Source organism: Alosa sapidissima, chromosome 11 (genome assembly GCF_018492685.1).
Source record: "Alosa sapidissima isolate fAloSap1 chromosome 11, fAloSap1.pri, whole genome shotgun sequence".
Taxonomy (NCBI): domain Eukaryota; kingdom Metazoa; phylum Chordata; class Actinopteri; order Clupeiformes; family Clupeidae; genus Alosa; species Alosa sapidissima.
In genome coordinates this window covers 31,580,393-31,604,787 of record NC_055967.1, presented here as the reverse complement: position 1 = coordinate 31,604,787, position 24,395 = coordinate 31,580,393, and the positions used below count along the sequence as shown (strand labels likewise).

General features: G+C 47.1%; 3 protein-coding genes across 9 annotated transcripts in view; 2 read left to right on the top strand and 1 right to left on the bottom strand.

Moving 5' to 3' along the window:
• rag1 (recombination activating 1) overlaps positions 1–5,318 on the top strand; it is a 7,741-nt gene extending 2,423 nt beyond the window's left edge. For both annotated transcript variants that reach the window (XM_042111357.1, XM_042111358.1), the window contains exons 3-4: positions 1–795; positions 2,069–5,318. The exon at positions 1–795 is cut by the window's left edge and continues 404 nt beyond it. In XM_042111357.1, the coding sequence (XP_041967291.1) occupies positions 1–795; positions 2,069–3,840 (2,567 nt within the window). In that variant the 3' untranslated portion in view covers positions 3,841–5,318. The remainder of the gene's footprint in view (positions 796–2,068) is intronic.
• A 302-nt stretch (positions 5,319–5,620) lies between these two features.
• On the bottom strand, positions 5,621–8,457 carry rag2 (recombination activating gene 2). The gene is made up of 2 exons (XM_042111199.1): positions 8,276–8,457; positions 5,621–7,350 (listed from the first exon to the last, which is right to left on the bottom strand). Exon 2 carries the CDS (start codon positions 7,334–7,336, stop codon positions 5,738–5,740), a length of 1,599 nt encoding a protein of 532 aa, XP_041967133.1. The 5' UTR covers positions 7,337–7,350; positions 8,276–8,457; the 3' UTR covers positions 5,621–5,737.
• Positions 7,597–19,977, top strand: LOC121724553 (intraflagellar transport associated protein). 6 transcript variants are annotated; one of them, XM_042111205.1, is made up of 7 exons: positions 7,612–7,900; positions 11,728–11,887; positions 12,776–12,903; positions 13,991–14,051; positions 18,890–18,972; positions 19,057–19,380; positions 19,684–19,977. In XM_042111205.1, exons 2-7 carry the CDS (start codon positions 11,752–11,754, stop codon positions 19,792–19,794), a joined length of 843 nt encoding a protein of 280 aa, XP_041967139.1. In that variant the 5' UTR covers positions 7,612–7,900; positions 11,728–11,751; the 3' UTR covers positions 19,795–19,977. The 6 variants fall into 6 exon arrangements, with proteins under 6 accessions (XP_041967136.1, XP_041967139.1, XP_041967137.1 ...); XM_042111203.1 differs by having other exon boundaries at positions 19,015–19,380; XM_042111202.1 differs by having other exon boundaries at positions 7,597–7,663; positions 18,890–19,380.
• Positions 19,978–24,395: the final 4,418 nt, after the last annotated feature.

Here is a 24,395-nt window from a genome sequence, read left to right as displayed (position 1 = left end):
AGAGCGCCGCTGCTGGCGTCGGGGGCAAGAGGGTGCTGAGAGCCTTAGTGGACCAGCAGCAGCAGCAGCAGCAGCAGCAGCAGCAGCAGCCACCACATGGGCCTGTGAGCAGGAGCAGCAGGGTGAAGCCGGGCGCACAGAGAGCCCTGTGGGTGAAGAACATCACCCTCTGCCAGAGAGACCACCTGAGCTCCAAGCTGCTGCCCGACGACCTGCCCGCCGACTTCCTCCGCGCCGTCACCTGCCAGGTGTGCGACCACCTGCTGAGCGACCCCGTCCAGTCCCCCTGCCGACACCTCTTCTGCCGTGGCTGCATCCTCAAGTACAGCCGGGCGCTGGGTGCCCAGTGCCCAGTCTGCGAGCTGCCCTGCCCGGAGCCCACAGAGCTGAAGGGCCCGCCCAAGGCCTTCCTGGTGGTGCTGCAGTCCCTGCCCCTGCTGTGCCCCAGGGAGGGCTGTGGTGAGCTGGTCAGGATGGACTCCTTCAGGGCCCACTGCCAAGGCCACCTCCATCAGAGGCAGCCGGACGAAGACGACCTGCTGGGCCCGGATGTGGACAGGGATCTGGACGGATACTTGCCGGTCAACAAGGGCGGGCGCCCACGCCAGCACCTGCTGTCCCTCACCAGGCGTGCGCAGAAGCACCGGCTCAAGGAGCTGAAGAACCAGGTGCGGGCGTTCGCCGACAAGGAGGAAGGAGGGGACACCAAGTCTGTCTGTCTGACACTCTTCCTGCTGGCTCTGAGGGCGGGGAACGAGCACAAACAGGCAGATGAGCTGGAGGCCATGATGCAAGGTAAAGTACCACTCCACTGGCCTCAGTACTGCTGTCCTGCTGCTAACCCTCTGTACTCTAAAACCTTTTGAGCAGCAGACATTTTTGAGCAGAGACACTTTTGAGCAGCAGAGATTGCCCACAGGTCTGGGCACATTACTATGTAAAGGGTAAATTTAAATGTTCAATTTCATTTCACTTATAGTGGCAAAACATTACACATGTCCCATGGCGCTTTACACATGTCTCATGGCGCTTTGGGAGAGTCGACTGGATGAGGAGTAAAACAAACAAATTAGACTAACCTATTAAATTATTTATAAAGCAGCAGACAGAAGATGTATTAGTGTCCACTGAGCAGGTGGCAGAGTTAGAAAAAAACCTTTTGGCAAGGTCACATGTAAATGTTGTCCCCATGTGGAATAGCATCATTCATTTAAAGTTTCATTTCTAACTTGTTGCCATATTTTTTGTCTGAAGAATTCAATAATGCAGATGGACTCCACAAACATTCATACATAATTTACTTGTGACCATTACTTTTTTATGAAATAATTTGTGAGCCTTCATAGCATATGCTACATAAAAATGAGATGGTGGAGTTGTATGTGTGCTTTTTTTATGGTGGTGAGATGACCATAAACTTTAAACAGGGCTGTCACCATCTCTCTTCCTCCATGTCACTCTGACTCACAATAACAGTTCTTGTCAAGAGCCTGTTAGGCTGAAAACAACAGCGCCTGCTCTTGTTTCTGTAAATGACACAGGCTGCAGAATCCAGCACCCTGGGGAATCGGGCCCAGCTGGCGTCTGTTTTCATCATCAACCAATAGATCAGTTCTGTCAGCTTCGCCGATTCACCCCTCGTCCTATTATAGCAGTAATGATCATTACAAATGTAGCTCTGTGTAAAGGACACTCTCTGAGCCACTGTTATCACCACAACATTGAATAATTTGCACAGATATGCAGTGTGTATATGCATGAATTGAAAAGGCACATACACATATACAGTCACAAAATATACACAAACGCCCAGAAACACTCACACAGACACACTGACACACAAAACTACACACTCACACACACACACACACACACACACACACACAACACACACACACACACGCACACACGCACAAACACACACACACACTCACATACATTCACATACATGTATGCATAAAAATCACACACACAAACACACATACACACTGTAATGTTTTTCATCCCTCATGCCTTGCATTCTCACCCAGCATGCTCTCTGTTTCTCTGTCTCTGTTTACTGACACAGGCAGGGGGTATGGTTTGCATCCTGCTGTGTGCCTTGCCATCAGGGTCAACACCTTCCTCAGCTGCAGCCAGTACCACAAGATGTACCGCACCGTCAAGGCCACCAGTGGGCGCCAAATCTTCCAGCCGCTGCATACCCTGCGCGCCGCTGAGAAGGAGCTGCTGCCGGGCTTCCACCCCTTCGAGTGGCAGCCAGCTCTGAAGGCCGTGTCTAGTAGCTGGGACGTGGGCATCCTGGACGGGCTCTCGGGCTGGATGAGCTCGGTGGAGGACGTGCCTGCAGACACCATCGCCCGGCGCTTCCGCTACGACGTGGCCCTGGTGTCGGCGCTCAAGGACCTGGAGGAGGACCTGATGGAGGGCCTGAGGGAGCAGGGCCTGGACGACAGCTCAGTGACGGGCTTCAACGTCACCATCAAGGAGTCATGCGACGGCATGGGCGACGTGAGTGAGAAGCATGGCGGTGGGCCGGCGCTGCCCGAGAAGGCCGTGCGCTTCTCCTTCACCATCATGTCGGTGTCGGCGCAGGTGGAGCCCGAGGACGATGAGCCAGCCAGCTCCCCGGTGGTCATCTTCCACGAGATGAAGCCCAACTCGGAGCTCTCCTGCAAGCCGCTGTGCCTGATGTTCGTGGACGAGTCGGACCACGAGACGCTCACGGCCATCCTGGGCCCCGTGGTGGCTGAGCGGGACGCCATGAAGGAGAGCCGCCTCATCCTGTCGCTGGGCGGCCTGCCGCGCTCTTTCCGTTTCCACTTTCGGGGCACGGGCTATGACGAAAAGATGGTGCGTGAGATGGAGGGGCTGGAGGCGTCCGGCTCCACCTACATCTGCACGCTGTGCGACTCCACGCGCGCCGAGGCCTCGCACAACATGGTGCTGCACACCATCACGCGCAGCCACCAGGAGAACCTCGAGCGCTACGAGCTGTGGCGCACCAACCCCTTCGCCGAGTCGGCCGATGAGCTGCGCGACCGCGTCAAGGGCGTCTCGGCCAAGGCCTTCATGGAGACGCAGCCCACGCTGGACGCGCTGCACTGTGACATCGGCAACGCCACCGAGTTCTACAAGATCTTCCAGGACGAGATCGGCGAGATGCACGCCCGCCACGGCAACTCCCCACCGCCGGGCCGCGAGGAACGTCGGCGGTGGCGCGCGGCGCTCGACAAGCAGCTGCGCAAGAAGCTCAAGCTCAAGCCGGTGATGCGCATGAACGGCAACTACGCGCGGCGCCTCATGACGGCTGAAGCGGTGGAGGTGGTGTGCGAACTGGTGCCCTCGGAGGATCGGCGGCAGCTGCTGCGCGAGCTCGTGGGGCTCTATCTGCAGATGAAGCCCGTGTGGCGCTCCACCTGGCCAGCCCGTGAGTGCCCAGTCCAGCTGTGCCGCTACAGCTTCAACTCGCAGCGCTTCGCCGAGCTGCTCTCCACCGCCTTCAAGTACCGCTACGACGGCAAGATCACCAACTACCTGCACAAGACACTGGCGCACGTGCCCGAGATCGTGGAGCGCGACGGCTCCATTGGCGCCTGGGCCAGCGAGGGCAACGAGTCCGGCAACAAGCTCTTCCGACGCTTCCGCAAAATGAACGCCCGGCAGTCCAAGACCTTCGAGCTGGAAGACGTACTCAAGCACCACTGGCTGTACACATCCAAGTACCTGCAGAAGTTTATGGAGGCCCATAAGAACTCAGCCAAGGCCCTGCAGGCCACTATAAACCCAGAGGAGATTGTGGACGACAGTGATATGTTACTGGAGGTTCCAGACTTCTAAGAGTCTGAGTTTCTATGAAATATGTAGTAGTTAGGAAAGGGCCTTCAGTCAGTTGTTGACTTCTAGCGCCGATGTGGATTTTTATTGGTGATTTGTGAAATGGGTTCACAGGATTCTTTCTGTCTTGATACATTTCTTGTTCAGTATTCAACAATGGGTTTTAATTTCAGACATTTAAACGATGCAATAGAACACATTCTGCTTCTTTAAAGTAAATGATGATAAGCTTTATATTCCATTCAGAGGTTCCAGACAGTTAAGATAACTTCCTCTGTGTCACTATAAGGGACTTCCACTTGCTCTCTCCATCTGTGTTTGTAAATGCAAAATAAATTGCTTTACGCTGAAGGTTGGATCAGAAGGGAATAGACTCCCTTTCTCCCCCTCGGCTTTTAAGAGGAGGATTTTGAGACTTTTTATCTTGGGCTTCACATAAAATATGAGAGAGTTTATTGTATTGCAAGGTTATGACACATTCATGAATTTATACAAAAGGATTATTTATGGAAACAGATGAAAATGCTGTAAGTCACCGGGAGGAAATTGTGTTAAGGGAGCCCACATTTATGATAGCTGTATTAATTTATCACTTGGGCTGAGGCGAAATGGAATTAGGGAAACTCAAATTGTCTTAGTTTTGGGGGTGCTGGGGAAAAGGATTGCTTTAGAGCTATATATCTGGCTCCAGGGGTAAAGCAATAGGGCATGGATGACTTTGAAATACCCCTATATATTTCCGCTCACTGGCACAGCGTATGAGAGTGGCAACAATTCTACCTCCATTTCAGAATAAAAGGACACATTGACCTTCTACTAAATCACAGTAAAGGAAAGCTCCAGACTACAATTGCCATACAAAGCCTGAGGAGGCACTTAGCTTTTCGGGGGGAAGGTAACTTCCTGAGTGGTACTGACGCAGTCTCACATGTCGACACTAGAACTGGCACCATGCCAAAGCACGCTCATCTCCAAAGTTGTCTTAGCTTAAGACCTTTACCTTGTCTTTACTGTCTGAGATGTCATATGCACATTTCAGTGTAACGTGTACACAAAATCTTTTGTAGACCTTCTTTTATGTGTTGTTTTAACTCTGGTTTAAATCTCAGATTATGTTACACTGTCTTCACTGAAAACATCTCTGTATTCTTAATTGATGTATATTGTATTATCTCTCTCATACACACATCATAATTGATCTACAAGTACAAGTCACATATTGTTTTGAGACTTCATATTTTTTCATAAGACAGCTGATCTTAAAAACATTGCGCAAAAATCCATTTAGCTAATTTGACATTACATTTGACATTTTAATTTCTGATTTTCTGTATTACTGTTATTCAGTAATCAATATAAGATGATTTATTGATTAACTTCTGTATTTCCTGTTTAATTAATTGTCATTTTGATAACAGTTGTTTTCAATATTTGTTGCTGCAATTACTGACTGTATGATATGGCATGTATAATGTCAAGACTTTTGTGTTCTGATTGATGCAACTGAAAATAAAGAATTTGAAACCCACACATGACTTTTGTCAAATGCATTCTACTGTGTTATGTGCAACAATCATGTTAGACTATTCCTTTAAATTAATGTATGCATTTTTTGGTAAACTAAGACTCGGTTTATCCACACTCTCAAAAAAACATAATTAATAATAAATAAGGTAATCAAAATAAGCCCTTTGAGCCTTGAGATTTCAATTTACAAATATTTTATTGAATGATAAAATGCAATTTAATACAAAAAACATGTCAAATACATGTTAAATCATGTTTTATTAAAGATTCAGCAATACACTTTGAGTCCATAGACATTCAATCAATACATACTGAGCAACATCACAATGGTTTGCATGGCAAATGCTGAAGCCATCAGGGGCCCTTCAGGTGGTCAATCGAACAGCCTTCTCAGGAAGCTCTTCTTGGCGGGGGTCATGTTGAGCTTGACAGGGGCCTTCCTGTGGAGGGTCTTCATGGGTGTGCGCTTGACGGGCATCTCCTGACGTGGCGGTGTCCTCTCCTGGCGGCCCTGGCCGGCGTGGTCCGGGCAGAAGTACTTGCTGTTGTTCTGGGAGAGGCGCACCAGGATGGTTTCGGGCAGCTCCATGCACTGGGCGTGCACCCAGTGCCCTTCCTCGCCCTTGGAGCAGAATATCATGGCGGGCCGCGTGAGTTCCGTGGAGTAGAAGGGCTCCCACGTGTTGCCGTCCACCTGGCAGCCGGAGCAACAGCGGATCCAGTAGCCCGTCTGCGACTCGTCCTCCTCGTCCTCCTCGTTGTACGTGTCACCCTCACCGTCGCTGGCTAGCATCTCCAGCTCGTGGGGGTCGCGGCCAAAGTAGAGCTCCTCGGAGTCCTCCAGTGGAGTGGAGTCCTCCATGTCGGTGGACTCCTGGCTGTAGCCCTGTGTGAACTCCTCGCCTCCTCCTTCCTGTTTGAAGCTCACCTGGTACAGGTAGAACGCGTCGGCAGGCGCTGGGTTTCCCTCGGCGGGGACGGCAATGAGGGCATGGCCTTTCCCCAGGCTGCCCCCGAACCACACCCGGCTGCCACTGATCTCCCCGTTCCAGGCGGGTGCCTCACGCGGGTCTATGTGGATCCCGGTTTCGTCCAGAACCACCGAGCAGCACTGCAGTTGCTTCTGCTGGTCTGCCTGGTAGCCACCCAGGATGACGTACTCGTGCTCAGAGTCCAAGCGCGTCGCTATGGCACTGGTGATGGACAGGCCGTTGTCAAGAACCTCGCAGGACAACTTAGGGCTCCCTAGTAGCAGCTCAACGCGCAGGCGGTACAGGCGTGGGGGTCTTGAGTCGGACGACAGCGTGTGGCCCCCCAGGAGGTAAACGCTGTCTCCTCTGCTCAGCGCCAGGTGGAAGGACTGGCCATCAGTAAGCTCGGGGAGGTAGTGGGCCGAGCAGCAGCCATACTCCAGGTCGACAAGGAACACCTGCGGGGGGCAGTCTACCACGCTGTTCCACGTCTCGGTGGTCCTCTGGCCCGGCGGGCGATACGAGCGCCCCCCAAACAGCACACAGGCTCTCTTGCCGCGGCTGTGCACCACGCTGGCCGTGTGGCCGTAGCGTGCGCTCGGAACCTCCCCCACCAGCTCCTTCTCCTCACAGCGCAGGGTCAGCTTGCGGTTGCAGCCGCGGCTGTCCACGCTCAGGACGTACAGTGCCGGCGACAGCTCGTTGTTGGGGGTGCGGCCGCCGTGGATCAGGTAGCCCTCAGGGCTCTCGTCAAGGGCCTCCATCCGAGCCACCGCTGGGCAGCGCAGGGGTGGCAGGTAGCAGGAGTTGTTGGAGAAAGTGATGGGGCGCAGCTTAAACTCATTGTTCTTTATTCGCACCCCAAAGATACCCGTGGGGCAAGAGCGCTTGGGCCAGCCTTTCTGCCCAAAGAGGAGAGTATCACCATCCAGCTGCAGCAAGGAGCAGCCAGGCTGCAGAAGACTCGAACAGTTAACTGCAGTCAGGGGCTGAAGGGACATGGTAAGGTGGAGAGCTGTGGACAGAATTGTTTGAAATTGTGTTAATTGTGATAAAGTCATTGAGCATTTAAATATATGTGTTTTTATTAAATTATTCATTATTTTGTATGTGAGTTGACTGTATAAAAATGCCTAATAAGTAAAAAAACAGGACCAATGTAGTAGATGATGTCGCTCTCCAGTGGGATGGTTACTGATGCACTATAAGGTACATGTAGTTTTTGTCATATTTCCTTACATAGAACCCAATGAACTAAAGCCTCATTTCCCAGCATTCCGTTCGGGAAAACATTGCCATGTTTTGCGGGAACATTGAAAGCAGTTAACGTTAGCAGAGCAGACAACTCTTCAGAATTTGAAACTCGACATATTTTTAATGTCTAATCTTGACATTTCTCTATGTTCCATTGTATGCAATCAACAGTTTCGAAAGAGGCATTACAATGCGCCTTTGTTTTTACAAATAGCCGCGTAGTTGTAACGTTAACCACAACACAAACACGGTTGTCTAACTTGTCGCAGCTTTCCTGTGCTGGATTACCCCCACACAAGAACTAAAGATAGGTTTGTCAATTTATTTGGTGTTGCTTAATCGTAACTTTCAAGATATTATAACGTACTTACTTAGCAATATCTGTATTATATATATATAGGTCTAACGGTAATTACCAGCTAATTAGCTATTAGTTGTCCTAGCTAACTTAACCAAGAGCTAACATAGACCTTCAATTACAGGTTAACCTATAACGTTATTTGGGAAATGAGCATGATGCGTGAATAACTAAGACTGTTTTTATTTATATTAATAACAATAATGTTATGCTCGCACATCTTAAACAGGCAATCACTGAGAGTAGGCTACCATGCAGACAGTCAACTTCAGCAGCTGTCTACCTTCTATTGCGGTACAGCCATCCCATTTAGATCCCACCTTCTTACCTGCACAAAGAAAAGATCCTCACAAATGTAGTGCCGTTGGATTCTTGCAAGTCTGCAGGAGGAGAATGCAGTAGACTAGTAACGTTGGAGTTGGTACGCTTGTTTGTGCAGCTTGGCTGATTCGGATGAGAGTTTCTCATGTTGTTGAGGTTAACTGCCTGTGACTAGCTGGCAGGTGTCAGGGCCCCCTTCCCTGAACAACAACAAACGTTTAGCGTTCCAGCATTTGGCATTACTTTACCCTTCTCTCTGCGTTGTTTCATCTCTATTTAGTTTCAGGGTCATTTGGCAGTAGTTCACGATTAAACATTAAGCTTAGACCATATAAAAGCACCCTTTGGGGGAAAGACAATTGCCTACTTGAGGCAAAGAGCTAAAACCCTTCAAATTAAGATGAGCCTACCTCTAATTCTTATTCTTAATTGCTGAGCTGCGACTTGTTTTGCAGAGCAGTGGCGTGACCTATGTTCATAAAAAGTGCTAACAGATAATCAATTTACTCTAGCATTAGCCAGATGTCTTAAAGGTATAATGACTCCCTGTACGACTTTTTCCATTTTACATGCTCATGTGTAATAGGCCCATGATAATAACAATTGCAACAATAATAATAATAACCAGCCATCTTGAAATAACAATAACCAATCTGTATTGTGTGTCTTATTAGGCTAATTGCTTTGTGATTTCTGTGGTACTCTGGATGCAGTGTGTCTGTAATTTGGCAGCATCGCTCCTGTCTAGGCCAGAATGAGGCCCTATGTGGTCTGGATGTGACAAATTGCTCTCAGCTCAAATCGTTACAGAGATGATGAGCTCTAAGGTCTTCAGTGTCCATTCTACCTGTGTGTGCGCCTGTCGCTTTCCAGCTAAATGATCCCGGCCTGATTCCTGTCTGAAGTGGCGCTGCTGGTAATTTGTTCTTTCTATGACCCTTTTGCATGACATGCACTTGCACTGTTCAAGTGGACCATCATTACACAGTAGTGTCGCAGCAGCACTATCTATTTCTGTGTTTATTTTCTCCCCGCTCCAATTTTCTTCTACTCCAATGTTGTCCTCGTAAGGTATCACTACAGTAAGTGTATACGGTAGGCTATGGATATGGGTATGTAAGGGTATCAGGGTCAGTAGATGATTGGAAGTGTTGTGAGTCTTATAAAATATAAAATATAATTTTATCATCAGTTGATGTTGCAACCATTAACCCTTAAAGGAGTACCGTCACACCGGTGTGACAGGAATGTTGAGAAATTAACATTCTAAAGAATATCTGGGTTCATTGAATTCAACATAGAATTTTAGAACCTTCAATTGTTGCGGAACTTAGAATGTTCAAAAACCTACACCTTTAAGGGTTTTTAAGGCATCCATTTTTATTCATGATATTGTAGTGTTTTTCTCCCCTTTGTGGTGGTTGTGACGTTTATGCTTATGATAATAATGATGGCAATGGACCCTTTCAAGAGAGTTCCATTATCAGCATCATAGTTGGCCCCACAAGACTTCCTTTTTAACATTCCATATGTTATCTTAATGCAGAGGAAGTAGATTGGGGCCCAAATAGAACGTTCAGCATTGTTTTTGTTTTTATTGTTGAAAGGGTCTATAATGACAACAATTATCGTATGGCTACATCTCGGAGTAGCCTGATGGCCCAGGCTCCTGTTGTGTGTAGAAGTGTCCTTTATGTTGGACAGGACGGAGTGAGGAGGTAGCCTATCTGCCTGAGAGGTAAACACTGCACACGTGACTCACACTTGAAGTAGAGTCCATTAACCATGTGTGCCCTGTGTGTGTCCCTGGAGAGGGAAAGAGGGAGAGAGAGGGAGAGAGAGAGAGATACACAACACAATGCAAACACAGGCACATCTCACGCCGATTCTCTCTCACACACATAACCAGACACACACAGTGTAATACACATACTGTAACTGTCATGCACACACACACACACCTGTCATGCACACACACACAGACACACAGAGGCTGACAGTGAAGAGCAGCTGTTTGGAGCTCATTAGCATAATGTTTTGTTCGAAAAGGCTGCTGAGCAAGAGGGAGTCGGAGTAAAACAAAGGCTCGAGCAGCTCGCGGCGTACTGCTCCGCACCAGCACCAGAGCTGAGAAAAACACCAGCAGCCTGCCTGCACCTGTGGAAGGAGGAGTGGTGGCGGTAATGGTAGTGGAGCTGCCCCCCCCCCCCCCCCCTGTACACACTCCCCTCCTGCCTGGCCTGTGCAGTTGAAATGTAAAACAGGATTTTGTATCATTCCAATGCACTGCAGGGCTGTTCTTATGATGCTTTGCACATTCTGTTCTCATCTGTGTGCTGTGTGTGCGCCTGGGAAAAACAAGCTGGTTTTATCCCCGGTGGCGACGCAGGAGCAAAACTAAGCCCTGCTGGAGTTGTTTTTTTTCCCTCCGCTTCACCCAATGCTGGTGCAATATAGTGTTGATGGAGGTGTGTGTGTGTGTGTCTGTGATCTGTGTGTGTGTGTGTGTGTGTATCTACATCTTTTTGTATGTGCTTGTGTGTGTGTGTTTTTGCAATCTGTGTGTCGGTGGGGTGGTGGTGAGATGATTCAGGGGCTGAATGGAAAGGGTGTGTGTGTGTGTGATTGACTGTGTGTGTGTGTGTGTGTCTGTATGTGTGTGTGTGTCTGTATGTGTCTACATCTTTGTGTATGTGTGTGTATGTGTGTCTGTGATTTGTGTGTGTGTGGGGTGGTGGTGAGATGACTCGGGCTGAGTGGAAGGGGTGTGTGTGTGTGTAGTTTGGTAATAGGGTATAGGGGCTGAATGGAAAGTGTGTGTGTGTGTGTGTGTGTGAAATGTTAGGGTACAGGCACTGAGTGCAGGGAGCTGTGCCAGGCAGCGGGCCCGAGGCCATGCGGGGCCTGGCGTGGAGCGTAATTGATCGAGGCGCGTAATTAGCGGCGGCCCCAGCACCTGTTTCAGCAGCAGTGGCGGAGCGGCTCCCTGATGGTGCCCCGAGGAGGCAGGTGACGAATGGGGCCCCTGTGACAACGCCGAAGTGCTGACGTGGCCTTGGTTACACCCCCGCACCCCCCTCCCTCTCTTACACACACGCGCACGTGTACGTGTACACACACACGCTCGTCGCTCCTTAACGTCAGAGAGCTGCCATACATTGTGTTTGGTCGCCATAATTGGGCTGGACTCTCTCGCAAGCATAACTTCTCCCCTAATTCAAATCTAATGTGGCCGTGATGTGGGAGAGTGTTATGGAAGGGGACCCGTCTGCTTGTCATTGTCAGTCATTTTTTAACTTAACTGACCATCACTCTCTCTCTCTCTTTCTTTCTCTCTCTCTCTCTCTCAGTCTATCTCTGGTCAGGAATCCTGGCCTCTCTACTCGTTCAATCTCGTTGAGTTTCCAACCCTTTCATCTTCCTGCAGTCTGTCTCACACAGCTCTTGTTCATCCCTCAGGTCAGAGCTTCAGTAAAGAGTAGGATGCCAGGTACAGCGCCCCCTTCAGGTGGTGGTCAGCAGCAAGACCAAGCAGTGGCTGCTACTCTGGATCTCATCTGCAGTGCTCCTGAGCAGACCTACTCCCACTTCCTGGCCTCCTTCACACAGTTGAACCTAGGTCAGTCTCAGTCAGAGTACACTGGTCAGCAGTCTGCATGGGCGTCACTAGACCCCTTTTACTGGGGCATGTACCCCAGTATTGAACTGCTGTGCCCCAGTAAATAAGTTAATTTTTTTTAACTAGCTCCTGTTGCCTCATTGGCAGCAGATTATTATTGTCATTAGATTGGAATGTGCCCCAGTAGAGAGTTTTGGGTCTAGTGACACCCTTAACGGTCTGTATCTCACCCGGCACAGCCTGGTGACAACAACACTGACAACAACACCACAGGCAAGGGTTCAGAGGGATGAGATTGAACCTCAGTAGATTAGCCTGATGCTATTCTTCCTCTAGCAAAAGAGCTCTTATGTAAGGAAGTTAACTTACCCAGGTACAGTATGTCAATAAACCATGCTCCTGAAAAAAAAAGCCTCAGGTCTCAGAGAGCACTATACTGCATTGTACTGTAAATTTCAGTATACAGTACATGTAATGTAATGTAATGCAAATGTACACTGCCATTCAAAAGTTTGGGGTCACTTAGAAATTCCTATTCCATTCTATTATAGACAGAATAGTTTTCAGATTACATTATGTGCTTACATAATTGCAAAAGGGTTCTCCAATGTTTTTTTTCAGTTAGCCTTTTAAAATGATGTCAGATTACTAAACAGAATGTGCCTTTGGAACATTGGATGAATGGTGCATCTGTATACTTATGTAGATATTTGCATTAAAGATCAGCCATTTCTTTCTACAACAGTCATTTACAACATTAATGATGAAAACAAGGACATTTCTAAGTGACTCCAAACTTTTGATTGGTAGTGTATATCAGTGTAATTGTAAAAGTATTAGCTCCCATATCAGTATCAGTCAGTCTTCCCCATTGTGGTGCTCTTACAGAAACCCTGAGGGCTGAAGAGCCAAGGGACACTCGCCGAGACGCTGGCCCCGAGGTCATACGAGACGGCCGGAAAGGGGACGGGGACACCGATCTGAGAAGACAGCGGGATGTGTCCGACCTGCCTGAGGTCACTGGCTCTTAGATCCTCTTTCTACACACTCTCCAGGGTCTCAAGTGAGATTGACTCATGCCAAGAGCTGCAGTCGTCTTTGTCTGTCAGGCAACCTTAAATGCCAGCCTCTATCCTTGCTCGTCCTGACGGATTAAGTTTAGCTTCTTCTGTTGTACTGCTCAGTATGGCTCATCAGGGAAAGAAAGAGTAGGCGAGCAAAATATCCTTTACCGTGTATAGACTAACTGTAGGCGTTCTGAAAGACCTGCTGTATTTCAACTCTAAATGTTCTGTATAGCGTGTGTGTGTGGGTGTGCGTCAGAAGTGAACCCTGCTGGCTTTTATTACATATAGTACATGCATTACTCTTCCTGCTCTTTGTTTGCCATGCCTGGAAGCAAAGAGAATCTCCCCTTGTTTCTTCAGACCCATAGAAACAGCACTGAATCCCTCTGTCAGTCAGAGCCAAAGAACATAACAGTTTGTACAGCGGAGCCTCTCTCTCTCTCTCTCTCTGGCCCCCCTCTCGCCCTCTCCTCTCCTCTCCTCTCCTCCTCACCTTTTCTCTGCAGTCTGTTAATCACACCATCAGCTTGCCTCCCATCTTTTTTTTTTTTTATCTTCTTTCTCTTCTCTTTTTTTATCCTTTTTCTCTTCTCCTCCTTTTCCCCTTCTACCTGTTTTGAGAGGCATAAGAATGTGAGTGTATTTTGAGAAGCTGCATCCGAGCTGCAGGTTTTAGGTGTGTGTCGAGTTTTGCATGTTTGTGACCAACGCCAATGGAGCAGGCTCGGCTCCATTGCTCAGCCAGGTATTGATTTCTATGCGATTCTAATTAGCAGGCCCGGGGACTGTCAATACTGGACATCTGCTAACCGTGCAGCGGAGCTGATGTTGTCAGATAGCGTCTGATATTTACCTTTTAGACCACAGGGGGACTGAGAGCGAGGGGGACGGGCAGAAATAAAGAGGAAAAAGAATGAAAATAAATTTTGGTTTGTGCAATAATGCAAATATTTCATTCTCTTTCTTTCTTTCTTTCTTTCTTTCTTTCTTTCTTTCTTTCTTTCTTTCTTTCTTTCTTTCTTTCTTTGTTTTGCAGATGAGCAACAGCTTGGACAATGCAGCCTTGAGGGTGGAGGACAACAAAGATGACTTACAAGGTACAGTACTGTCCTCTCTCTTTCACTCGCTTTATCATTGTCTTTCTCTTTTTCCTCCAAATTGTGTTCATCATCACTCTCTTTATAGCAAAAGGCCATTTATACAGTGTTCTGTCAGGCACAGTCTCATGTTAGGTCACGCATAATTTTGTCATAATTCAGAAGAATACAACTTTATAGAGCTTACACAAATCTCTCCTCGTTTTCAGAGGGAGGCAGAGAAGAACCGGCTTCTGTGGAGAATTAATCTGCAAAGCTGTTCCTCTGAAACGGCCCGCCGTAAAAAATTTAAAAGCTCAGATAAAGCAAAGTTTTAATAAATATTCTCTGCACGGGCGTACGTAAGGCATTTAAGGAGTTCACCTTACATTTAATAGGGTTTAGTGAATACCATGTGCCTGCCATTTTTGTAATTAGGACTGTCATTCTACTTGATTTAAATATATTACCATTCATTAAGCGGATACGATGAATGCAAATTGCTGCTGTGGCTGCCCCCTCATCAGAGACGCGGGCAGTGGCTGCTGCTGTGTGCAATAAGGAACTCACTTTTAAGGGCGCTGGAGGTTAACCAGCTTAACGGCCAGTCATCAGTTCACCCATTATACATATGGTTTCTGTAACAGCCATTAGCCGTGTTTTGTGATGTACATTTGGGAGGGGATAGATTTGTGCATGTATGCACGTTAAGGTGGTGTAAGTGTGGATGCTTGTGTGTATTTGTGTGTGTGTGTGTGTGTGTGTGTGTGTGCTCGCAGGTCAGTGAGCACAGGTGAAGGAGAGAGAGTCAGGCAGGTGTGTGTGTGTGTGTGTGTGTGTGTGTGTGTGTGTGCGTGTGTGTGTGTGCGTGCGTGTGTGTGCGTGTGTGTGTGTGCGGGGTTGTGGTGGGTTTTTAACGGCTGATTTGTGCCAAGCGATGTGAAAAAAAGCCCAGCCTCTTTGATGCTGCCTCCTGGGTGTCAGTCAAAGCTGCTGACTAGCGGAGGCTGGGGCCCTGAACCTCACCTGCATTTGCATGGCTAATTTTCCCTCTGCATAGGTGTCAGGAGAGAGGCAAGGCAAAGGAGCTGAGGAAAGAACAATAGATCCATCCACTTATTCAGTCCTCTTTCTATTCACCCATCTATCCAACTCTCTATCTATCTCTCTATTCATCCCTCTATCTATCTATCTATCTATGCATCCCTCTATCATCTATCCCTCTGCCCCTCTATCTATCTATCTATCTATCTATTTATCTATCTATCTATCTATCCATCCATCCTTTGCTGCACCTTTAGATCGCTGACAGGTGTGTTCTCAGTGCACGTTGGAGTAGGGCTTTGATGTCTATGCATGTGTGTGTGGGTGGCCTGTGTGTGTGTGTGTATGTAGAGGGGTGGGTGTGCTCGCTGTCGTGGAGGTCGTCGGGGGTCGCGAGCGGCTGTTCTCCGGCTCCTCGTTCACTTGCCCGAGCCTAATGCGTCGTGATTAGGACAGGCGTGTCGGCAGCGCCCAGGGAACCCGCGGGGGTGACCTCTGCACTCATTAGCATGCGGCGTGGTGCCCGGCCCGCTCCGCTCTCGGCTCTGCCCGGGCCCAGCACTAATGACCTTGCCAGAGAGAGAGAGAGAGGGAGGGGGGGGAGAGAGAGAGAGGGGGGGGGGAGGGGGAGAGAGGGGGGGGGAGGGGGGCGCGTTACTATCCCCAGACTGGGATTTCCGGAATCCGCCGAGAGGGTACGCTCATCATGGATCAGGATATCACTCCTTCTCTCTCTCTCTATCTGTCCCTTTCTTTCTTTCCATCCATCTCTCACTTTCTATCTGTCTCTTTCTCTCTCCCACACCCTTCCTTATCCACCCTACCACTTCTCCCCCCCTTCCCAAGACGCTGGGCATCTCCCAAGAAGCCAGAGTATGACTTTCACTGCCAGAGTAATTAGCTGTTTAATTAAGATCAGCATCGTCCCCCTTCACTGCCAACACGCCTTGCTGAGTGTGTGTGGGGGTTGGCAGTGAGCAAGTAAGCAGAGAGGTGGACAGTGTCAGTGGAGAGTGTGTGTGTGTGTGTGTGTGTGTGTGTGTTGGGGGGTGTTCTGGATAGTTTTACAAGAGTGTTCCTACCACAGTGTTCAGAGGTGGCCCCATTTTTCTCCTCAGGCTTCAGAAGGCCTCTTAACTTCTCTCCTCTCTGTGTGTGTGTGTGTGTGTGTGTGTGTGTGTGTGTGTGTGTGTGTGTGTGTGTGTGTGTGTGTGTGAAAGGAGCCCTGTCATGCCGAGGTGCCTCCAGCCACCTCGTGATGGGGTGAAGAAGAAAGACTACACCTCCCAAGCACCCCACCACCCCCACCCCCACCCCGACACAGACACATGTGACCTGACAGGCGCTGTCATAGCTCCAGTTTTGTTTGGCTCCTGGCACTTTGAGGCACATCTGTTCGGTTTGTTGATGTTTTCTCAAGGCCCTAAGTTAGTTTGACAGAGAGGGTGATGCCTAGTGCTAATGTTCATGACTGCATTCATTTTCACAGCGATCAATCTCATCCAGCCCATAATGACTGCTTCCTTGGTGGATTGCAAGTTTTTGACTTGCATAAATAGTTCTGGTGATCTACATAAGACATTTGAAGTTTGCCTGTTTCTAATCACTCTACCTTGAACAAACATAATCAGTGTGGATGAACCGAGCCTGAAGATACGGTCTCAGGTTTTTAAGTGGTCTTGAGATTTGTGGATTTTGATGTGGGAATCTCGTTCAAGTCAGCATAATTCAGCCAAGCGGAGTTGTGTGGCCCTAATGAAAATCTGTCTGATGGAGCTCCTACCTTAGCCATGCATGGACCCTGCACTGTCAGCTAATCATGTGCACGTTAACCTCACTGGAGAGACTGTTGGCACACACCTACACATATTTAAACTGAAACACACAACTATTTAAATCTAGATACGTCACCATAGTATGGACATAATGTTTCTGTGGCTGATCTGGTAGGGCGAGGTGATAACAACATTTCTCGGTTTCTTTCTCTGAAAGAAACCGGGATACTGTACCTTGTATACACCATATCATGGTTTCTTATGCAAATACGTGCATCTGTGCTAATAGAACTTTATTGTTGGAATACTAGTATTGATTATGTATACAGGGACATTACTGTAATAAGGCCATCCTTAAAAATATTTTTGTTTGCAGTAACAGCCAAAAAAAAATAAAAATGGGTCGGTAGGTAGGTCAATATTTTTTTTTTTTCAAGATTCAAAGTAAAAAAAAAAGTACAATTTTGGTCATGGTGATTACGTAGGAATGAATTTACACAAATGTGCATATCGTGACATAACTGACTGGGTCTTCAACCCGTGCCTTCAGGCGCACCATTGCAAACCTCATTCTGATGCAGGTTATATAGACCAGCCTTTCTCAAACTTCTTTGACCTGAGGCCCGGTCATGGCAGACTTTTGGGTCATTAGACTAGGGGGAGAAGGGATGAGAAAAGATCTGGCCACAGTTCTTCCAGAACTTCGTGCCAAGTAAAAGCGTTATCAGTTTGTGTGAATGAAACGAAGCGTAGGCCATAGTGTGACATGCGTAAAACCAATGGTGTAGAGATGACGCCACAGGTTTTTTTTAAGTGAGCCACGTTTGCATGTAGGCAATTTATATTCACAATACTTGGGCCTACTAAAATAAATATTATTTTATTGCGTTTGTATTGGTTGTTTAGAGTAAAAAAAACAATCGGTCGGTATTAACGCAAGTTTACAACCGGCAAGTCGGTCGGACTAAAAGGGGAAAAAAATAAATATTTGGGTCGGTTCTAAATTGACAGGGTCGGTCGGGTTACGGCAAACGAAAATATTTTTAAGGATGGCCTAACCAGGTATCTCTGTGTTCATGGTAACACCATATCCTGAATATGGTGAAAATGGGGATAAGCCTCATAACCGGGATATTGAGGTGCATGTAAACAGTCATTAAGACCTACTGTGATTCATGCTTCACCCATTGCTTATTTTCAAAGCTGCAATTAGTTTATATTTGTTGTGTGTCGTTTGGAGTTGCCAATGGTTATTTTGCCTGTAATTGCAACAAGTCGCTGAATTTCATCATTCCATGGTCTCTTGTGACTACGTCGTTACTAGTGTCATCTTGTCTGAATGTGGCTTTAGCTCTCTCTAGGAGGTTCACTCTGGACTGTTTAAAGCACCTTGAGACAATTTACATTGTTTTAGTGCTAGATGAATACAATTGAATTGAATTGAATATATCTCCTCTGAAAGTTGCTTCAGACAAAAACATCTGCTAAAGAAATGCATGTAAAAGATAAAGACATTGGATCTTTTTATGAATTCAAATGGTGGTGAAGTCTTCCTGCTGTGAGGTCCAGTGTTTAGTATTTACAGGGTTCCTACGCAGTATGGAAAACCTGGAAAAGTATGGAATTTGATTTTAGTAATTTCCAGGTCTGGATAAGTATGGAAAAAAGAAACAAGGGTATGGAGAAATATTTGTGTTTCCAGACTATTGCATTTGCAGTACTAATCACTTCACTCAGGTCATAATGAACCATTCCTACTGTTGTGTAGCTTAACTGTCAGTCCCCATCGTCAAGATACAACTAAAAATGACCCAGCTAAATGGACGAAGATTAAGTGTCATTTTTTAATTCACTTCAGTTGTCCATACCTTTGTTTTCACTGAGTTATCCCAAACCAGAAGTGGCCGCAATGTCGAGAATATGGTCAGAAAAATCTACCGAGAAGTTTGGAAATTTGAGTATGGAAAAAGTATGGAATTTTCAGATGCAAAATGTGTAGGAACTCTGTATTTAGTAATGAGGCTCTTTTCTCCCCTACAGGGTGCAGTCTGCTTCCAGGGGAGGTGGAGAACGGGAGGCTGCCTACACACACCTCCTCCATCATCCACTCCACCCAGCTGGAGATGTGCTCCACAGCAAACGCAACGCACTCCACCCAGCTGGAGATGTGCTCCACAGCAAACACAACGCACTCCACCCAGCTGAAGATGTGCTCCACAGCAAACGCAACGCACTCCACCCAGCTGGAGATGTGCTCCACACCTCCTCCATCATCCACTCCACCCAGCTGGAGATGTGCTCCACAGCAAACGCAACGCACTCCACCCAGCTCGCAATCGGGGGAACATGTAGCACACTCCACCAGCGAGCCATCGGGAGAACACGCGACACCCTCCGCAGACTCCTCTCAGGGAGAACAAACAACGCAACCTGCCAGCAGTGAGACAGAAGCACACACAGTGACAACTATCGAGCAGGTGTGGATACATAGCAGCTCCATTAGAGGCAACACAGTGACAACTATCGAGCAGGTGTGGATACATACCAGCTCCATTAGAGGCAACACAGTGGTCAATGGCTTTAATTTTCAAGAAACACAAGAAGTTACTTGTATCTGAACAATGTATACACTGCCATTTTGTTTAATAGCACTTGTTTATAACAGCAGTAAGGAGTTTTGGTCTAAAGTTGGTTTAAACTAAAAACTGGTTGACTAATTAACAAACACTGACAGCACAGTTCTAAAGCTTGTAAAAGCCTTTTAGCACGTTAATCGGTGTATTTCGGTGTTTGTGTGTATCTACATACTCTTTAACGGACTGTCTCTCATGCAGGTGGACAGGGAAGAAGTGCAGCCTTTTCACCTGGATGACAACTTTGATTATGACCATGTTGTGCTTACCCACAAGTACCCAACACTTCCACAAAACCCTGCAGCTAACTGAATTGTGTGTGTGTGTGTGTGTGTGTGTGTGAGAAAGAGGGAGAGAGTGTGTGTTTATGTATTTGTGTATGTCCAAGATGTATGTAATGTGGATTTATTGGAATTGGCCAGAAGTCAGTTAGTAAAACTGGCAAACTCAAATGCACCTTGTGTTGATTAAACATATTGTTTCTACTGAGAAAAATGTCTTTGCTTTGTCTTTGTCTCTTTGTCTTTAATGTTGTTTTTTATAACTCTTTCAAAGCCTGCCCAGCCCTAATGTGGTCAAGCCCCCACTGGCATAATTCAGTGTGTGTTTTACAGTCTTAGATCTGACTCAGATCTGGAGTGGGCAGGCGGTCGGCATCTGGTGATTGGGCGTTGATTGGCACTAATGACCCAAGTTGCCTCACGCCGTCCTCTGATCATAGTGTTTCCGGGAATCAGGCAGGGTGCTGACCAGCTGTGAATCAAACAAGTGCGGAGGTGGCACAGCCGTGGCCACGCCGTCTCCAGGTTTCCTGGGCAGTGGGGAAGCCGAACGCGGTGCTTCAGAGCCCGCGCGCCACATCCCTGCTGCACCATCACTCGGGGAAGTCATTCATTTTGTGTCGTTACAAGAGCCTTTGTTTTGCCCGTGCTTTATTCGCCTGGAACAAACGAGGCTTGCTAAAATAGGGCAAACTGTTACAGCGGGCTTCCTCTGTGTGTGTGTGTGTGTCTGTGTGAGTGTGTGGCACTGTGTGCTCCATCCGTGCTGTCGTTTTTGGCAGTTGTTTTTGAAGGATTTGACATTTGAAATGTTTCCCTTAAGCCTACCAGTTTGTGAGTATGTATGTATGTATGTATGTATGTACAGTATGTGTGTGTGTCTGTGAGGTCCCTGTTCTCTGCACCAGTTAGAAAGGAGCATCTGCAAAGCTCAGGTGGGAATCAGCCTGTGTGTGTGTGTTTGTGTGTGTACGCGCGTGTGTGTGCGTGTGCGCGCGCACACGTCTTATCGAAGAATCTGTACATCATGCATTTGTCTTTGTCATGCACACACACACACACACACACACACACTTAATACATTTATGTGCAGAATTGGGTGAAAAAACATGTGCGTGTTTGTGTGTGTGAAAGTGCTTTTCGAGACACTTGAGTTCTCTGTGAAGAGAAATGGTTGGTCAGCGAAGCCTGTTGATGTGTGCATTTTCTGAAGCGAGGGCAAGATGGCGGACTCTAAGTGGCTCCTCCATCTGAAGTCCGCGCCTGTCACTCCCCATTTAATTGGTGGGTGGGCAGCAAAGAGCTGGCAGAAAAAAGGACAAGACCTTTTCAGCACCAACAGAGACTTGTCAGAGCTTTCCCAGGGAAGGCAGTGCTGGGAGAAAGTGACAGACACGGTGGCAGTCAAAGTGCTGCGATTGTTCTCTGAGGTGGACTGCTCTAAACCTTTTTTTTTTTTTTTGCCCACCTACTTTTTCTCTTTTTCTACTGTAAGCCTTTCTGAAGAACCCCTTTGATCATTGACCTATAGTCCTCCATCCTGAAAGCAAAGATTCCTAAAGGCCACTTTCCAAAGTGAGAATGTTTAAAACCCAACTGGTCTCAGCAGACTCTGCTGTTGCTTGCTATCTGCTCATACTTGTGTTTGTGTGTGTCTTTGTGTGTGTGTGTGTCATGTGCAGATGTATATATGTCTCTGTGAGTGTGTGTGAGACGGTTGTGGGTGTGCTGGGGTTAGCCCTCTTTATCTAGGGTGCCCTTCTGCCCCAGGTGGGGTTCCCAGGGTAACTGCCTCTCAGCTGTTTCAGGGTTAGACCACGACTCTGCTGCTTATGATGAGGACAGGGCGATAAGGGGGGCAACCCCGCCCCTCCCACGCATCACACCTCACCACACTGCCAGGTGCTGTTTGTTTTGTTTGTTTGTGGGATGCTAACAGTTAGCCTCGTTGGCAGGTGAGCCAGCCCAGTCAGACTGTATACAGCAGGCAGGACCTCTGCGCTGCTAAGCAGTCTGGTGCAGGGCACAGTGTAGCACTCGTGCAGCCTAGCGTCAGCCTTGCTGACAGGAGCACCCCTTTAAACGTACAGTCCTCAATTATAATCCAGTACCATTTTAATCAAAAACTGTGTGTTCTTAAAACCTATGTTTGTCCAGACTCTGAACAACCCACCATTCCACTCAATCAGTAGCAGTGCTTCAAGTGCACTAGAGGGAGGGTGGCACTTGATAGGGTTCATCTAGCAGCAATATTTTTAAGGACTTTTCCATTAACATTGCTGTAGAAATGCTGTGAAAGGCTTTACATGCAGTCTCCATCTCTCTCAGGTTGTTACAGTCATGTTTATAAATGGGAGTTTATAGACACCTGACGAAGACCTGAGTGGTCAAAACATTGTGTATCACCCACCATTAAACTGGGAGCTTTAGACACAGTGTGCGGATATCTCTTATTTTGTTTTACTTAGTATTCCCAATATCCAGCACCTGTAAAATTTATATAGATGTGCGTACACCTCTACACTTCAGTTCTATAAATGGGAGTTGACATGAAAAAGCAATTCAGGTGTCTGTATATTAAAAGACGTTCTGTGTCTGTAATAATCATGTTGCACATGATGTGTCCACTACTTGTTGGTTCCTGCATGATCCCATCCCATCCATGTAACTGCTGTAGGTGCATTCTTTACCTGAAGGGGGCACTGTTGCTTTGTTACTGTGTGTGTCCAACGGTCCTCCAGCTCTACTCTATCTTTGTGGAGAGAGTGGGCAAGAGATCCTTCCACAGCATGCTCTCGAGCATCACAGAAAACACACACACACACACACACACACACACAGAGAGACGTGCTAAGAATCAAACCACAAAAAAATCAGGGATTACACAAGAACAGTGTGAAATACAGAGAGAGAGCGTGTGCAAGTGTAGCACTCTACAGAGCACAAGTGTTTGGAGTATACGTATGTCCAGGGGCTTGAGAGCATCTGTAGATGGAAATGGAAAATGGAGTGGGAATCGCTTGGGGAAGAATGGAGTGCACTACTAACTGCAGCGGTCTGTGTGTCACACAGATGTGTATTAAATCCTTGCTTTGCAGTCGCCAATAGCAATAACAGAAAACTGTCATGTGTACATATGGACTTCATATCTTTAGTAAGCCAGTCTCCCTAAAGCAGCGCTTTGGTGCCCTTGCAATCCTCTTGGAGCTCAGAGGAGAGGAAGCATACAGGATGTGTTTGCAGAGATGTTGTGTGTTCTCTTACTAGTATTTAGTAAACAAATGTGTTGTTCCTATCTGGACACATGGATGTGTTAAAAAACAACGCAAGTTGTGTTGTTTTCAACACATTAGTTTTAAGAGTGTATCTGTCATGTTTTTAGACTGTTAAGGTCTTTGTGTGTGTTTGTGTGTGTGCGTGTGTGTGCACTTGGTTAAAGTGGCTATGCACTTAAGCCATCTATTGTGTGCTTTCTGCACTTTCTTTGTTTTGCACATAAGCTTTGTGATGGAAAACAGGCTATAGTGATTCCTATAATGCTGTACTTTGCAGTACATACTGTAAATATATCTTGTTGTAACGTTATGCACCTCTTATCCATGGAGAACTGCAGTGAGAGTGGAATCATCTGGAAAAGTGCCCAGAATTCTAGTTTACTTTCTAGGGAGAATTACAGTGAACCTGCTGCTCTTTTCAGGAAAGAATTGCTACGATTTTCAAGCAGTCAGCCAAAGAGATGTTGCTTCTTATAATCCTTTTTCTCTGGCTCCCTCATCAATGCAGGGGAAAGGAAAGAGAAAAACATCAGAGGTAAAGAATAGAGAAGAAAAAGCACATGGAACTACAAGTGAAGGGTGACAGAAGTGGGTTCAGACGAGTTGGAAGTCTCAAAATGTCCACGTACCCTTTGTATTGCCAAAATGGGGCAACTTTTTGAGCAATGTTGCTGGGCAACCATACAACCAATTCCATTTATTCTGATTGGATGATCATGACAATTTGCCTACTGATGATTAAAGTTCTCCAGAAAAGAAATTGCCTCCCACTATCAATGGGAACATGCCGGAGCCACAATAATGAGGAACATTGCCCAGCAACATTGCTCAAAAAGTTGCCCCATTTATTATCAGCTTAAGATGGTGAGTTTTCAGCAGACACTGTTAAGGTGTAGATGTATTTTAAAGAAATCTGAATACAGTATGTGCTTTCTGAGTACTCACTCATTTTACTCAGTGTTATTAAAACATTAGCTTTGAACAAAGGCATCCTCCAAATACCACACCTGACACAACAGCTCTCTGTTGCACACAAGATTCTGGATGCTGTGAAAGTTGACTAAAGTTAAGGCTAACTAGTATGTAGCAGACACTTTCAGAGCAGACATCTACTCACAACGGTGAGTTCGGCATAGAAGCCTGTCCGATCGATTGTCGGGTGGTGATGTCATGGCTGCTCCATCACGCCCAAGAGGGTATTGTCCGTACTGTATACACGGTCCTTTAGTGGTTGGAATGGCACGACCGCACTTGTATGACTCGAAAGCCCTGTGAGCGAATATCCATGCATCTATAGAAACCGTCTCTGAAGGCGGCTGAGTCTGGGTGCATTTGAGATTGACAAACCTTCAGCAGC